At 40.5% G+C, this 15,507-nt stretch overlaps 1 protein-coding gene across 3 annotated transcripts in view; it reads right to left on the bottom strand.

Annotated features, from left to right (window-relative positions):
• Window positions 1-652: 652 nt before the first annotated feature.
• Window positions 653-15,507, bottom strand: part of Esyt2 (extended synaptotagmin 2) — a 96,008-nt gene continuing 81,153 nt past the window's right edge. For 2 of the 3 annotated variants that reach the window (XM_059279842.1, XM_059279843.1), the window contains 9 exons: window positions 14,499-14,573; window positions 13,678-13,764; window positions 10,157-10,306; window positions 8,081-8,454; window positions 7,005-7,103; window positions 6,087-6,218; window positions 4,934-5,039; window positions 3,718-3,767; window positions 653-3,629 (listed from right to left, as the gene is read on the bottom strand). In XM_059279842.1, the coding sequence (XP_059135825.1) occupies window positions 3,584-3,629; window positions 3,718-3,767; window positions 4,934-5,039; window positions 6,087-6,218; window positions 7,005-7,103; window positions 8,081-8,454; window positions 10,157-10,306; window positions 13,678-13,764; window positions 14,499-14,573 (1,119 nt within the window). In that variant the 3' untranslated portion in view covers window positions 653-3,583. Of the gene's footprint in view, window positions 3,630-3,717; window positions 3,768-4,931; window positions 5,040-6,086; window positions 6,219-7,004; window positions 7,104-8,080; window positions 8,455-10,156; window positions 10,307-13,677; window positions 13,765-14,498; window positions 14,574-15,507 lie in introns of those variants that run through there. The other variant, XM_059279844.1, reaches the window with a different exon arrangement.

Genomic DNA, 15,507 nt, shown 5'->3' with positions numbered 1-15,507 from the left:
ATAGGAAACATACATATTTCAATATTTAGAGTCTAGGTAAGGGAAAAAAAGAAAAAGAGGTCTTTTAGGAACACCAACAGTGAACAGTAATACGGAAAGGGTTGGGGTGTGACTCAGTGGTAGAGTGCTTGCCCAGCATGCATGGTATACTATTAATTTTTTTTAAATGAAGGGATGTAAAGCAAGGCATTATAAAGGACAAACAAACTAGACTGGGAGCATACAGCTGCAATCTCAACATTTAGGAAGCTGAAGTAGGAGGACTGTTAGTTGAAAGCCAGGCTTGGCTACTCTATCAGTAAACAAACAAGGAAGGCCAAACAAAGGTGGCATTTCAGCATATGAGTAAAGAAACCACTATTGTTAGATGTGAAGATGCCTAAGAAAGACTACAAAGTATTTTCTCAGGCCTGCTCAGATACTGAATACCCGAGTATTCCCGTCTTGCTCAAACCTATCGCAGCGGCTTGTTTAGGACTTCTTGGTGTCCCAGTCTTATTTAGTCTACTTTTCCTACTCAACCATTACCCTTTAAAGCCCAGAGTCTGTGAGCTGGGTAGAGAAGAGTCAAACTGAGGTGGGGACAACAGTACTAGGAAAGAATGCCAAATGATCTGACCCACACTAAAAATTTCAAGAGACAAACAACATATTACAAGTGAGCTAACAAAAGTTTTATTGAATAAATACATGTGCTGTTATGTAAAATTAATTAAGCAAAAAACACTTTCTATGATTAAAAAAACAAAAACCAACCCTCTATAGCCTCCCTACAGTGGGTAATCTAGATGGGACTGTCATTGCAGCAACCAGAGGACACATATCCAGCAGCCTGTGCTCTCTGAAATAATCCTAAACTCTCTTGAGGACTGACCTCTGCATAAGGCCTGCCTGTGGAGGAAATCTAGAGTGCAGAATACAAGTGGTGGAAATATAGTTGCAAGGCTGCTTCTGTCTTCATCTGAAACTCAGATTCCTTTGTACTTTAAGGCACAGGATGAGCCACCACGTGAAGAAGTTCGTGGAGCTGTACTTCCAATCACTAATTTCCCCTCATTGGTTTGGCTCAGAGTAGAAAACTTAAATGTTCTTTTTCCCTAGGTAAGTCACTAAAAACCAAAAGTTAACATTTTGAGAACTCAGTATCTTCTAGCTTCAGGACACGGGAATGTGCCAGACACAGGACTACAACCAGGAGGTGGGCTGGCATTACTGGACTTGCTCTCTCCTTTCCAAAGAGTATGGAGATAGCTACTAGAGGACTCATATGATGCAGGTGGGGAGACTCTATCTGAACCTGGTGCCAGCTTTTGTGACTGCAGCAGAGGGCATCATTCTGAGATGTTACACTGACTTATTAGGGGATTGTATCCTTAACTATACTCAATTTCCCTAATTGTTAAGAAAAATATTCCATTAAATAAAATACACACTGAACAGATTAAGCATATGGGTACAAAACCATTTGTTAAAGTTGTTGTTGAAAAACCATTGACCTGATAAAATTTCAGCAAGAAAATCTCCTTTATAGATTATGACAGAAGCCCTTCAGTGGACCTAATTAAAAAGATACTTAAGGAAAAAAATCTATCATGGTCATGCAACTAGTTTTAATAAGATATTACCTGTCTTTCTCCTGTGACTAACCTGCCACCCTTAAATGTTTCACGTGCATATGTTCATGTGTGTGACATACACATCAATTTTCTCCCAGAAAAACCAATCCTGCACACTAATAGAAAAAGATTTATAAACAGGATTCAAAGGATGGTGTCAACAGACAGGAGAGTGAGGTTACTCTGGCCCTATGACTATCTGGGATGTGCTGTGAAGAGCCACAGACTCCATTACAAATGCACCCATGGTACATTACAAACTGAGGCACACTTTCATCTGCTAGACAGGAGGAGAGTGTAAAAGGAACACTCAGTATTCATCAGAGGCACTTTGGTATGTTTGGTCACATAAGCTTCCCATAGGTTGTTTAGTTCCAGGAAGCATGTGAAAAGAACTACTCCAATTTTGATATCAAAGCTGTATTTTCCTGCTATACGTATACATAGTTTTAAATGAGCTCATAGCTGAGAAGCCCTTTTCATCCTGTAACTTAAAATGCATACTGAAAATCTTCCTATACTTGTGCGTATTTTGTTTACAGACATGCATAGCTTATAATACTGTGATATAGCCTCACCTCACAAGAGGTTCTGGGGGACTCTTACCTATGTAAAACATGCTTTTCATGATCTAAAAGGAAAAAAGGATTCTAAAATAAAAATTGCATAATACTATCCTAATATGATCTGACATGGCACAAACTGAGAACATCCAGAAAACGGCAACACTGACAGCTGCCGTTGCTGGCACTGGGCAGGATCTCTCTCTTTGTCCTGTGAGGTCCCACGTATCAGGGAAAGCACAGGAAGCTCCGTCCAGAGGTGTGTATCCTATGCGATGGGCATAGAGCCAGCTTCTCCCGCCAAGAGCAAGTGCACTGTCAGTGTTTAGCAGGACACCCCTGTACTCGTTCAGTCTGTTTCACCACTTTACACTAACAACAGGCTGTCTTTATAGGGTTAGAAACATGGACGAAACAAACCAGGTTTGCATCCAATCTGGACAACACCTTATCTCCTGATATTGGAGATTAGTTCCTATGCTTTGGACAAACTATAAAGTATGCATTTCCTTTTCCCAAGATCAGGTCTTGCTGCCTAACTCTTGGTTTTCTTGCCTTGGCGTCCCATATCCTGGGATTACAGGTATGAAGTACCACACCTGGCATGTATCTCTCTCCAGTATTTCATGAATCAGTTATAGCAAACAATTACAAACAAACAGCACATTTCTTTCTTATGTAATAAATTTCAGATGAGTATACTGTGATTCATGAGCTTTGACAATACTCTTGGTATTACCTCTTACTCAGTTATACAAATTTTTTAATAAGCCACTCACTGACTTCTCACTATATCTTCCTATTTACAATAATGTTAATAATTTGAACACTTTCTTTTATCATTCATACTAGATTTAAATATCCTAATATTTAATAATTTTCCATTTTTCCCTTAAAAAAGCCATACCACACAACAGATCTATAAGAAGTTTTTGCTGAAAAGATGAAAATGATTATTTGTCACAGAATTTAATAAGTTTTAGAAGAGAATATGTATTTCCTTGATACATTTTCTTCTTTATCCAAACCAGCATGTAGCTATTATAAAAAACAGAGTCTATTTACATGGTGTAGTACACCTCCGGGACGCAGGACAAGGCAGAAATAAGCAAGTGCAGGTGTCTGCTGTGCAGCAGGCGTGCTGACGGGGTCCACACAGCACAGAACACATCACTACTCCACTGCACACTGCAGTGCCTGCTCAAGCACTGGAGGGAACACAGCAGGGAAATTTAACAGGAATATTGGCCAAATTTTCCTACAATGCCAACAGTTTTATAAAATTAAGGTATGTATAACTCAATACTTAAAATTATAAAAATAGCATTGGTACATCTGCAAGAGGGTGTGTTCCATGTTGAGGTGGTACGATATATTGAGAAATAGGCCTTACATCCAGCGTGGCTACGTTATCACCTGTGGCCTTGTTCCATCTTCTGTGAGGTCATACCTGAGAAAGCACAGAAAAGTACAATAGATTTGGGTCAGGCTAGGTTTCTCTGGGAACTGCCTGCTACCTGGGATAGGGGCACACTCACCACTGGGTCCAGCCCTTGGCGAGTTCTTCAGATGCCAGAGCAACCAGCACCTGTGGGTGAAAAGAAGGTACTGTGAAAACTGTTGAGTGCCTCCTTTTAGACCATCCACCACTCCTACCGAACTTAACAATGTGGAACTCTCCTGCTCCTCAAAGCTGAGGTTCTCATTTTCAAAAATCTCTTCAACCTTTATATGGCTGAATATATTCAAGAGATCCTTCTTGTATCAAATAGTATTAAAATGATTATGAAACATAGGCAGAGGCAATTTATGGAGACACTGGCAAGTATCATTAATAGCAGTGTGTAGCTGGGATGTGAAGTGACTCTGAAAGGCTCATGTTTTAAAAGCTTGGTTGCCAACTAACTGATGGGCTTCTGGAAGTGCCTGGACTTGAAGTCTCTGACCTAATTAATGGATTAATCCCATATTATGATGGCAATGGGAAATGGTGGGTAGGTGGGGGGTCTAGCTGAAGGAAGTAGGTCACTAGGGATGTGTTCTGGAAATCTGCACTTTCTCTTTGGTCTCCTCATATCTGCTTTCTGGCCACTGTAAGGCGGACGGCTTGGTTCTCCCTCAGGCTCCTCACCATGATGTTCTGCCTTACAACTGGCCCAGAAATAACAGAGCCAAGTGGCTATGCACTGAAACTTGTGAAATCCTTTACACTGTCTCCCTTAGGTACCTGATGTAGCCCAGCGGACACAGAACACTTCTGCTGATGACGAAGTGGCACCTACAACTTGAAGCCCCTCTCCCTATCTAAACCTCTGTACACTGGAAAAGAACATATAAACCTGCGCCAAAGTTAGACGTGACATGGAAGAGACAAAAGACAATCTGGAGGAAGAAAGTCAGTGGCATGCAGGAGGAGGACAGTGATTAGCCCAGGAGGTGGGCTGGTGGGCCTTTGAGAACATGTTCTTCATGTGTTCTTCCAATGTGGTACTGGGTAGTTTTTAAAGCTTCAAAAAAAAAAAAAATTAACCTTTCTTCAACTCTAAGTTCCTGATATTAGTATTAGTAATAAGCCAACAGTATGGATGCATGAAAACAGCTATGTGCTGATGTCTTAGCACAGTGTGAGAAACAAGCATTAATCACAGAATGAGCTTCCTTCCTCCCCACTTACGCAAGCTATGATCTAAACTGCACTACAGCAAAGTGTTTCATTTTACAATGTGCAGGACACAAGGACTTTTAAAAAATTACTTTGCCAAGAAGCCCTTTATCTTTGGACAGGAAGCCACCACTGTTCTTCACCGCTACGTCCAGTGTTCTCCTTTGCACCTCAGGCAGCGAAACACTGAAATCGAAGCTGCAATGGGAAGAGATACCTATGTTAATTCTCTACGATCCTGCTGCACTTTCTCTTCACTAAAAAGGCATTTCTGTTTTTGAGATCATTCCAAACACTGTCTGCTTTTTCTTGTAAAACTGAGTTTCCTTTTTGGTGCTCACCTGGCTGACCTTGCTTTAAAATAAAGTTACTTCATGAAAACAGTGAGGGAAAGTTACCTTTAAAGAAGACACAAAACTGAGCAACAGATACTGATGCTATTTGGCTGTATTACTTTCTCAAAAGTCGCAGATGCTGAACTGTCAGAGAACTACAATACAAGGTGGGGGCAGTTTGCACAGAATGGTGATCCAAGGATCTCTGGGGTACCCACAAGCAACTCAGCCCATTAGATTGCTCACTAACCACACAAATGTAGCTTCTATTAAGGTGACCACTTATGATTTGCAAAATTATATCTACACTAATTTTTGAAATTGTTTTAGAAAAATAGAGCTTTTCTTAAAAATGTGTATTTTATATTATTATATTATAAAATAAAAATTTTAAATGTATTTTAAAATTTTATTTAAAATTTAGTATCAATATATGTTACCCACTAAATCAAAGTTCTTCAGAGTCATCAATAATTTGACCTTTAGCTGGGCGGTGGTGGTGCACGCCTTTAATTCCAGCACTCAAGAGGCAGAGGCAGGCGGATCTCTTTGAGTTCTAGGCCAGCCTGGTCTACAGAGTGGTTCCAGGACAGCCAGGACTACACAGAGAAACCCTGTCTCCAAAGCAAAAAACAAACCAAAATATAACAAAAATTTGACCTTTAATCATGCATCTCCCTGTGCCACTTTGTAACTTGGATATGTTAGGTTTAACACCACTGCTTCTAGGCCAAAGGCTTCTTGTTTAACTCATTTAACAAGCAACATGCGCCGGGCTAGCTAGAGCATCCTGTTTCTCAACAGTACCCTAGGTTCACAGGCCTGTCACTCAGAGGCATTTCTCAGGCCTGCCCTAACCCCCTGCCATTTCATCCAGGCGCCTCCTAGCTAAATGAAGTGTCTACTATACCTCTGATCAAACACGGGGTTGAGGGTCTTCTTGGACACGTGTGTTTTCCTTCTTCCTGATCTTCTCTTGTCTGGCAATAAATACATGCGGACATACGGATCAGAGCCGTCTTCTGAGAAGGCAATGAGGTTTCTTATAACACAAACCAGAGAAGACTAAATATTAGAATTAAAAAAAATTCCATCATATTCAAATTACTTTATCAAGTTTTTATTTCATAATATCTAAATCCCAAGGAGCAACACATACCAGATTTCCCCTAAGTGTGTTCCGGTACCATCAGCTGCTGCCATCACTTTTAAATTTCCCTTTTAGCAGTTTTGCCAGAGGAACTTTTGGCTTGACTACCTAAGCTCAGAGTGTGAGCAGGCATTCACAGCCCTTACTCTATGCTTCTAACACACCTCCTCACCCTCTCACAGACTTCTATGGTTTTACCCACAGGAAATATAAGCAAAGGCCCTGAGAGGTACACTTGGTCCCTCGGTCATTATGACCTCCAGTGGACACACTGGTTACTTCTTTAGTACCTCCAGTCATAGCTTCTGCCCAGGGTCAACCTCCTCCATGAACCTGTCTCCTGCTCTTTTCCTAGGATGACTAGTATGCACCAAACACATCCACTTACAGGCAGGCAGCCTGTCTTCAGAGGCATGGGAGCAGCCTCTGCATCGCCTACCCTCATTAGTCACTATCTCAGCAGCCAGCACACATAAGGTCCCCAATAATCCCCACTCTAAACTCTACATTTTCAGAATCTTGTTTGTCAATGCCACCGGTTCTATTTATGTTTTAAAAAGACTTTTTATAAGCTAAACATATTTATATTTTAAACTGCTATTGATACGGGGGGAGGGGGAGGAAAGAATCACATAAGACAGACCATAACCAGCCAGTGGCAGCGGCAGTCAGCCTCACCTGCAGGAGTGCACAACCACAATGAGCTTATTCCTCTGGGAGCTGTGCCGGATAGTCAGCTGGATCTGCCCCAGGGGAGACTGTCCCAGGGTTGTCCCACTGTGGAAACAGCATAACGTCACCAGCTGTGCCCCAACACAAAAGAGGTGTGGTGTATTGGCGCCATCTATATATAATGTCCATTCATCCAGACAAAATGGGACTTAATTACTCGTGAACTTAAACATGATTTGAAACTTCTAAATATATACCAAATTGAAAGTATTTCACTTGAGGGTTCAAGATTCCTTAATTATTCAAAACGGACAGTTTTCCAGTGAGCACTCAAGGTACAAATAAGACACAGAGCTCTCTCCAAGACAAACATCAATCCTGTGGCCAAAGTACAGCCTGCTGCTCGGCAAGTCTTCTATCACTGCACTACACCCCTGACTTCCATGTGAGAGAGCACGAAAACAAAGGTGAGCACAGGTCAGGGGAGTGCCTCAGAGACACGGCAAACGCTGCGTCTGGTCAGCACTTGTGTAACCACTGCCTCTGCTTTACTGCTTCCTTATAACTGGACATACCTCCTACGACACAAGAGGAAGAACAGTTTCAAAGGTTGATCTTCACATTTACCAGGGAAAATGTCTGATGCTTGTCCAAAGAAACTGTCAGCACTACCTAAGTCAGGACAAACATCTAAACAAGTCCAGTGGGGACTTGGTAGTGATGAGGACCATATTTTGCAATGAAGAGAAGACAGATAGGCCTCTGACAAACCTTTGCAGGGGACACAATGTTCAGCACATTAGTGACTATCCATGCAGGAGTCTGTCCCTGGAATGAACTGAGTGTATGGCAGCTACACCGCTCTAAGTCTCTTGCCTTTCCCACCTGTGAAACCTCTTATTCCACTTCTATTCTTCTAACACATCCACGGTTCTAAGCAGCAAGTTTTATGTTGAAAGTCAAAGACTCAATGAGCAGAACAGCACAACTCAAATTTCTTCCAGATAACTTAAGATCCCATCTCCCTCTCTGTGGCGTGTGAGATGAAAACTATGATAAACAATGATGTAAGCATTAGTTACTTTTCTAGTTGACGTAGTCTTTGCCTCAGCTCCTGGGTGGCAATTGGCAGTGATATGTCTGAGGCAATGCTTGGGGTGGGTTCCTTGGCTGAGATGTGGCTTGGAGAGGCCAAGAGGCTGGAGGAGCTCCTGCCTAGGTCACGCTGCCCTAGAGGGCTGGCCTCAGGGGGCTGGGGCTTCTCCTCCCTGACAGGCTTATCCTCAACTCCCATGACTGGTGTTGACGGAGCAGTGTTGCTACCACCGGTGCCTGGAGACACAGACGTCTGCGATTTGACAGGGATTCTCCTCCCTTCTTTGGAAACAGAGGGCCGCTTCACTTGAGCTGAATGCTGGTAGTCTGGAGGCCTTTCTTGCTTCTCAAGATGGAGGACCTAGAGGGGAAACCAGTGACAGAAGTGACATCTGGATACACGAATGGCTTTAGATGTATTCACTTGCAAGTATTTAAGATTCAGCTAATCTGTTCTTATTAAAATAGCATATTACAGAGAATTTCAAAAGCAAATTTTATCAGGCCTGGTGGCACATGCCTTTAATCCCAGCACTTGGGAGGCTGAGGCAGGCAGATCTCTGAGAGTTTGAGGCCAGCCTGGGTCTACATAGAAAATTCAAGGACCACCACATAGGGAGAACCTGTCTCCAAAATACAAAACAAATTTTAAAAGGCAAATTTAAAGCAACTAAAACTACTCTATTTCTGCAACATAAACACTTTTTCTGTGCCTTCTTCTAATCTCTTCCACTTGAACATATTCTAATTATAGGACAAGACTCCCACTGGATCACCTGGTGAGCTGTGTGTCTTTGGCAAAAGATGAAATATCCCATTCTTCCAGGTGGTTTGCACCAGAAAACTCCCAGACAAAGGAAAAATGCCAATACCTTGCCATCCAGAAAGACCTCCCCAAACAACCAAGAGTAATACAGTACCAAAAGGATAGCCACACCATCCTGCACACTATGGATGGTAAAACATGCAAGCCAGGGCTAGGGTCAGCAGGACACTCTGGAGTTACTGACTTCCTCTGGTTTCATTAACCAAAGCTGCGGCAAGCACCTTCATTTCACAGACTCCCACACTTCACGCTGTAACCAAGAGCTCTGGAACCGGCAGACAGGCACCGGGGCTGCTGTCTCACCACCTGTGCTGCATCTTGATCACGTGCAAGAACACCTCCACTGTACCCTGAGCAGACTAAGTCTATGTTAGTAAACTCTCACCCTTAGGGCTGGAGTATATAGTTCAGCGGCAGAACACTGGCCTAGCATGTGTGAAGCTATGGGCTCAAACCCCAGCATTGAAGCAAAAAGTTAGCGTTGGCTTTTTTTTGTTTTTTTGAGATAGGGTTACTTGTGAAGCAGTCCTGGCTGTCCTGGAACTTCTCTGTAGACCAGGCTGGCCTTGAACTCATAAGAGATCGGCCTGCCTCTGTCTTCTGAATGGGGAGAATTAAAGGCGTGTGCCACCACTGCCTGGCAAAAAAGTTAGCTCTTTATTGTAATGTATATTTAATCTTGTTTGTTTTTAGGTGGGTATGTGTTCCAAGGTCAGAGGACAATCCTGTGGACTCTGTTCTCTTTTACAAGGGTTTCCGTGACTGCATTCCGGCTGTCAGGCTTGGGCAGCTCAGCTTTACCTGCCATCTCCCTGGCTCAGCTTCAATACTTGAAAGACAATCCCTACATGTTTAAGCATTTATTGTCAATATTCACTTGGGTATTTTTATTTTGGACAAACCAAGTGTTTATTCCTCTAAATTCTACCTCTTCCTGAAAATTCAATGTTAAGGAGCAAACTCCAAAGGCATAGGCATAGACATACTTTCTGGACACCCTGGCCTGTCAGTGAATCTGGAAATAAAGGGTTTGTTCAGAATGGAGTCTAGATTGGACTCCCATAACTCTGTGACAGTTTCTGCTCCCCTCAAACTGTCAGCATGCTATCATGTCACCTGACCTATGCCTGTGGTACCACCTGCCACACTGGGACTGGCCCATTGTCACAGGCTGGGACTGAGCCGAAGCTGCTTTCTTCTCTCCCACTATGGAGTCCTGCTAAGAAGCATGCAGTACCCGGAGGGCAATCTTCATTTTTAAGGTGCTGTTTGGACCCGAGTTGCTGAGGTGGAACCGCTGGTTTATGGTCATGTTGTCACTCATAAGCAGTTGATTGAGCGGGATCCTCAGGCTCCCCAGAGAACACTGATGCTGTTCATCTTTGACCTGGAAAATGCAGGACAGAAAACATAGAGCTCTAAGGAAAATGACAGGAACCACAGGAGATGTAGCAAGATCCACAGATCGGCTTCAAAAACATACCAGCAAAAAACAAAACATAACACATTTCATATATATGTTTAAAGTAGTGTGTCCAAAACTGTTAGGAAACCTTTCAGGAAAATTCAATAGTATTTCTGTAAGATGTCCCTGCCTTTTCCTCATCACAAAACCACAATGAGCACAACAAAGGACATCAGGGTGTTGGTGGCCCACCTCTTTAATCCTAGCACTTGGGAAACAGAGGCAGGCAGTTATCTGTTGAGTTCCAGGCCAGCCTGGTCTACAGTGAGTTCTAGTACAGCCAGGGCTACACAAAGAAACTCTGTCTCAAAAAACAAAAACAAAAACAAACAAACAAAAAATAAATCTACTGTGAGAAACTTCGAATAAGAATTAACAGTCTAGGGGCTGGAAAAATGGCTCAGCAGTTAAGAGTATTTGTTGTTCTTGCAAGGACCCACATTTGATTCCCAGCAGACATGGTGGCTCATAACCATCCATAACTCCAGTTCCTGGGAAGCCAATGACCTCTTCTAACCTCCATGGGCACCAGACACTCATGAAGTACACAGCATTCATGCAAGCAAAATAATCATACACATAAAATAAATTTTTAAAAAATGTAAAAAGTAAGTCTATATACATCTAAATATCTTTTAAATGCTGAAGTCATATAGTATACTGGCAGTAATGTGCAGTTTCTACTGAAAACACTTATTCATAGAGAAAATGCACTTTTAAGTGTCTTTAGCGCCTTCCCTCTTCAAAGTCTACATGATTGCTTTGAAATTTAATAGCATCTCCTTTAACTACATGGTACTTCTTTCTCATGAACAATTAATCTTCAGCATTGCCTCTGTTGTAAGAACTATTCCCATCATGTGGTTGTTCAAAATAGTTTGATCAAAAAAAGAACAAACTCTGAACAAAATGAACAAACTCCTTGAAAGACATAAATACCACAGTTTATAAAGAAGAAATAACTGACCTAGACAGACCAATAGCTATTGATAGACTTAAGTTTGTATGTAAATACCTTCTCAAAATGAAAAATGCAAGTGATCTAAGGGAAAATCCAAAACAGTTCTGTACAGACTCTTCCAGAATACTCAGGAGGAATAAATGTTCTCTAACTCATTCAGGAAACTATCATTATCTTGACATCAAAACAGGAAAAAATATTAAAAGGAAGTAAAATTACAGATCAGTAACCTTCATGACTAAGAAGAATGTTTTTCTTTTTTTCCTATTATTTACTTAATTTGTATATATGTGTACTTGAGTGAGTTTATGTGTATTATGTATGTGCAGGAGCCCTCAGAGGCCAGAAGAGGGCACCAGATCTCCTGGAACTCAAATTACAGGCAGTTATAAGCTGTCATGTGAATGACAGGAACAGAATCCAGGTCTGCTACAAGGGATTTCAGCCAAATTTCCAGGCCCCAGAAGCAAGAATTTTAACAAGCTGAATATATGTAAAAAACAATAATGACTAAGAGGGACTTATACCCAAATAAAATATTGTGTTCAAGATATCCAAGTATTACATGTAGAAAACCAAATAAAACTTTGAAATATTTAACACTGGAAAATCAACAATGTATTTCACTCTTTTGACAGCTGAAAACCATATGGTCATCTCAACATATGTAGAAGAGCCTTTAGTAAAAATCAGCACCTACTCCTGATGACGAAGCAAAGTAGTAGCAGGAGGAAAGTCTCTCTAGAGAGACCAGACTCATATGACACTTGTGTAGAGTAAAGTGAAAAGTAATAAAAAGCATCTGGATTGTTATGAAAAGTATCATCACTAGAAGAAAACATGACTTCCCTCCTACACATAAAATCCTGAGATAGTTACAAAATATCTAGTGGAACAAGCAAGCAGGTCTGGCATGGTGGCATACACCTATAATCTCAGGAATAACTGGCCAAGTAGTAGAACTGTAAATTCAAGGCCATATGATAAAATCCATTACCCTCTCCCACAAGCAAATAACAAAAAGGAGAAAACCATTTTTAGTGAAGTTATGTGAGATCATATCATTATATAACAATCAACTACGTATTCTGTCTCCTCTCTCCTCTCTCTCTTTCTCCTCTCTCCTCCCTCCCTCTCTCCCTCTCTCTCTCTCTCTGAAATGGTGTCTCTCAATTGGCCTTGAACTTGCCGAGACTAGGCTAAGCTGGACAGTGAGTTCCAAGGATCTACTAGTCTCCATCTCCCTAGAGCTGGGATTATAAACTGGGATTATTTTACATAGATTCTGAGAATCAACTCAGATCTCACAAAAAGCACTTAAGCCAGGCTAGTCTTGAACTGATGATCCTCCTGCCTTGGCTTCCTAAATGCTGGGATTATAGGAATCCATCACACTGTCTAGATATTTTTATATATATTAACAAAAAAGCCAAAAATACCTTCTCAAAATGAAAATTACAAGATTAGGAGACATTTAATAGCTCGGAAAAATTGGTAGAGTTCTTGTCTGGAATGAACAAGGCCCTGTCTTTAATTACAAGTAGGGAAGTAAAGTAAGATCACTGACAATATCATGAAAAATTATTAAATGTTTAGGGATAAGTCTGACATGTGTAAAAGATCTACACTGAACACAGAAAGCTATACAACACTGCAGAGAAATGGAACACTATTCACGAAAAAGCAATGCAATGTTTCTACAGATGGGAATGTTTCCTGTTGTGGAGATGTCAATTCCAACCACTGGTTCTAGAATGTCAATGGAGTTCTTATCAAGATTATAGGTTCTCTGTGTAAATCTACAATTGGTACTAAACTTCATGTGGAATGTAGATTTAGAATTTGTCAAAACAATTGTGAAAAATAAGTTTTAGGGCTTATACAAGTTGGTTTTAAAATGTACTCATTCAACAACAGTAACAGAGACAGTGGTGCTGGAATAGTGTTAGTACAGAACCTAGGGCAGAAAGCATTCCAGAAGCAGACTGCATAGTGGGCCTGAATTTTGATAAAGTCACTAACCTCAATACCTAGGAAAGAGTAGTTTTCCAACAATGTGCTGAACAACTATGTAGCTAAATATTAAGAAAAAAAAATAGAATCATGACCCTTTCCTTATAGTATAAGATTAACTTGACTTAAAGATGGGTTTGGCAGAGTTGTGACTCATAACTATATTCTATAACCAAACATAATTCTATAACAAAGAATTTCTTTATCTTGACTATAGTGATGGGTCCCAGTGTACTGTGTACTCAATTGGAAACTGTAAATATAAGTTAATTTGTATCAATCATATTTCAAAATATAGGCACAAAATGCAATAAAATACCTCAACTTCAAGGTCCTGGCGCTTGGGGTTGTGAATGAAGAAAGTGAAGTTTTCCTCCCACACTGGTTCACTAGTTTTGTATCGAATCTGTAAGAAATAGTCCAGCATCAACTCTCCAGTATTTTCTATGGAGGACTACTGACTCAATGCTTACTTGTTTAATGAGTGTACAGCATCGGGTGGTTGATTACACTGATTTCTGAGTAATGTACTTAGTAAGTGTGTAAATGTTCAAAAAGTGAAACATAAGCTTTTTGAGGTGCATCAGGAAAGGAGTCGACACAGACGCATGCCTACTTGCCCAGAGACCCAAACCTCTTCTGCTCTACTGCCCTCAGCTCTCTCCTTCTTGGTGCCTGGCACTGTACTGCACACAGCCCTATGTCTGAAAGGGTTAACAATTAAAATTTAATAATGGCTTATAACTGTGAGTAATTTCTGAATTTTTATTTCCTGATTAGAAAAGAACATACAACAATACCTTCTTTGCATTCTTGAGCCTGTGTTTTCTGAATTTGAAGTGCAATGTGTTAACTTTAAACTAAACAATTATTAAGTACTTAAAAGAACCTTGGAAAGTAATTCCATATCTCGCCCCATGAAATCAAACAAAAGTATATCTGTAGTGTATTTTTTATGTTATTTAAAATAAACAATGTATCTATAATTAACAACTTAAGCAGCTAGTATCTGTGAAATGACTGTTTCATATGAAAGCAATGGTCTTGTTGCCTACACATCACACACCTGGATACCACTTGCTGGGCACAGCGACAAGTGTGGCTACGTGGAGAAAATCTCAGAAACCATCAAACTCTTACCTTACTCTCTTGAGCCTTGTGACCAACTGACATCTGGACAAGAGGATTTGGGTTGCTGTTTATTTTCTTCCCTGACTATCCAAAAACAAAACCAGATAAAATAAATAAACACCTTTGAAATGGGTCGCAATGAAAATGAAATTATGACTGATATCAGGAGTCATTTCTATTTTACCACTGATACTTTAGACACAGGGAACATCGAAGCACAATGAAAGTAGAAGACAACTGCTAAGCAAACCCTGAGCCATCATTCATTATGCCCACCGTGAAACAAATTGAGACAGGATCTGACAATACTGCTTGGTCAGTGTGGGACTCTGCAGCACGAGGTGTTCTCCCACCTAAGCCTCCGAAGTGGCTGTGACTATAGGTACAAGTCCCTGTGCCAGGCTGCACACAGTTTGAAATGTCCAACTTTTTACTTTAAAAATAAGCTACTTTGGGAAATGCAACCTTTTAAAACTTAAAATTTTAGTATTAACTACAGTTCTCAAAACTGACTTAGTAGGATAACAAAAATGTAGTAAGTGCAATGAATTTAAATAAATAAATGAGACAAGTGTAAAAGAATGTTCACTCAAAACACTTCTTCAGCTATAGTGTAAGGCATTAGTTTCAGATGCATAGCTCCACACCTTGAGCCTACCATCATCCTCTGTTCAAGTAAACACAGTTATCAGATACTGGATATTGCTTACCGGCTGCTAAGTAATTATCACCAGGAGAATAAATGTCAGTTTAGAATCGCATGGAATTAAGCAGATATAAATATGATTTCAGTAATTCATAAGTGAGAAAAAAATGACAAGAAGCATACTGTAGCAGACAGCTGATAGAAGAAACATGGTAAGACACAATAAATATGTGACATGAGGTTTATTTATAACTTAGCCCCACAAAAAGATGTGTTAAATGTGTTAATGTAAATTAGAGGGTCACAAAAAAGTATTTTAGTTAAATAATTTTAGAGTCAATCCTCAACACTACAGTAATGACAGAAATAGGT

The sequence above is a fragment of the Peromyscus eremicus genome, chromosome 14, assembly GCF_949786415.1.
Source record: "Peromyscus eremicus chromosome 14, PerEre_H2_v1, whole genome shotgun sequence".
Classification (NCBI taxonomy): domain Eukaryota; kingdom Metazoa; phylum Chordata; class Mammalia; order Rodentia; family Cricetidae; genus Peromyscus; species Peromyscus eremicus.
Note: the sequence above shows the minus strand (reverse complement) of the source record. Positions and strands in the feature narration are given on the sequence as shown.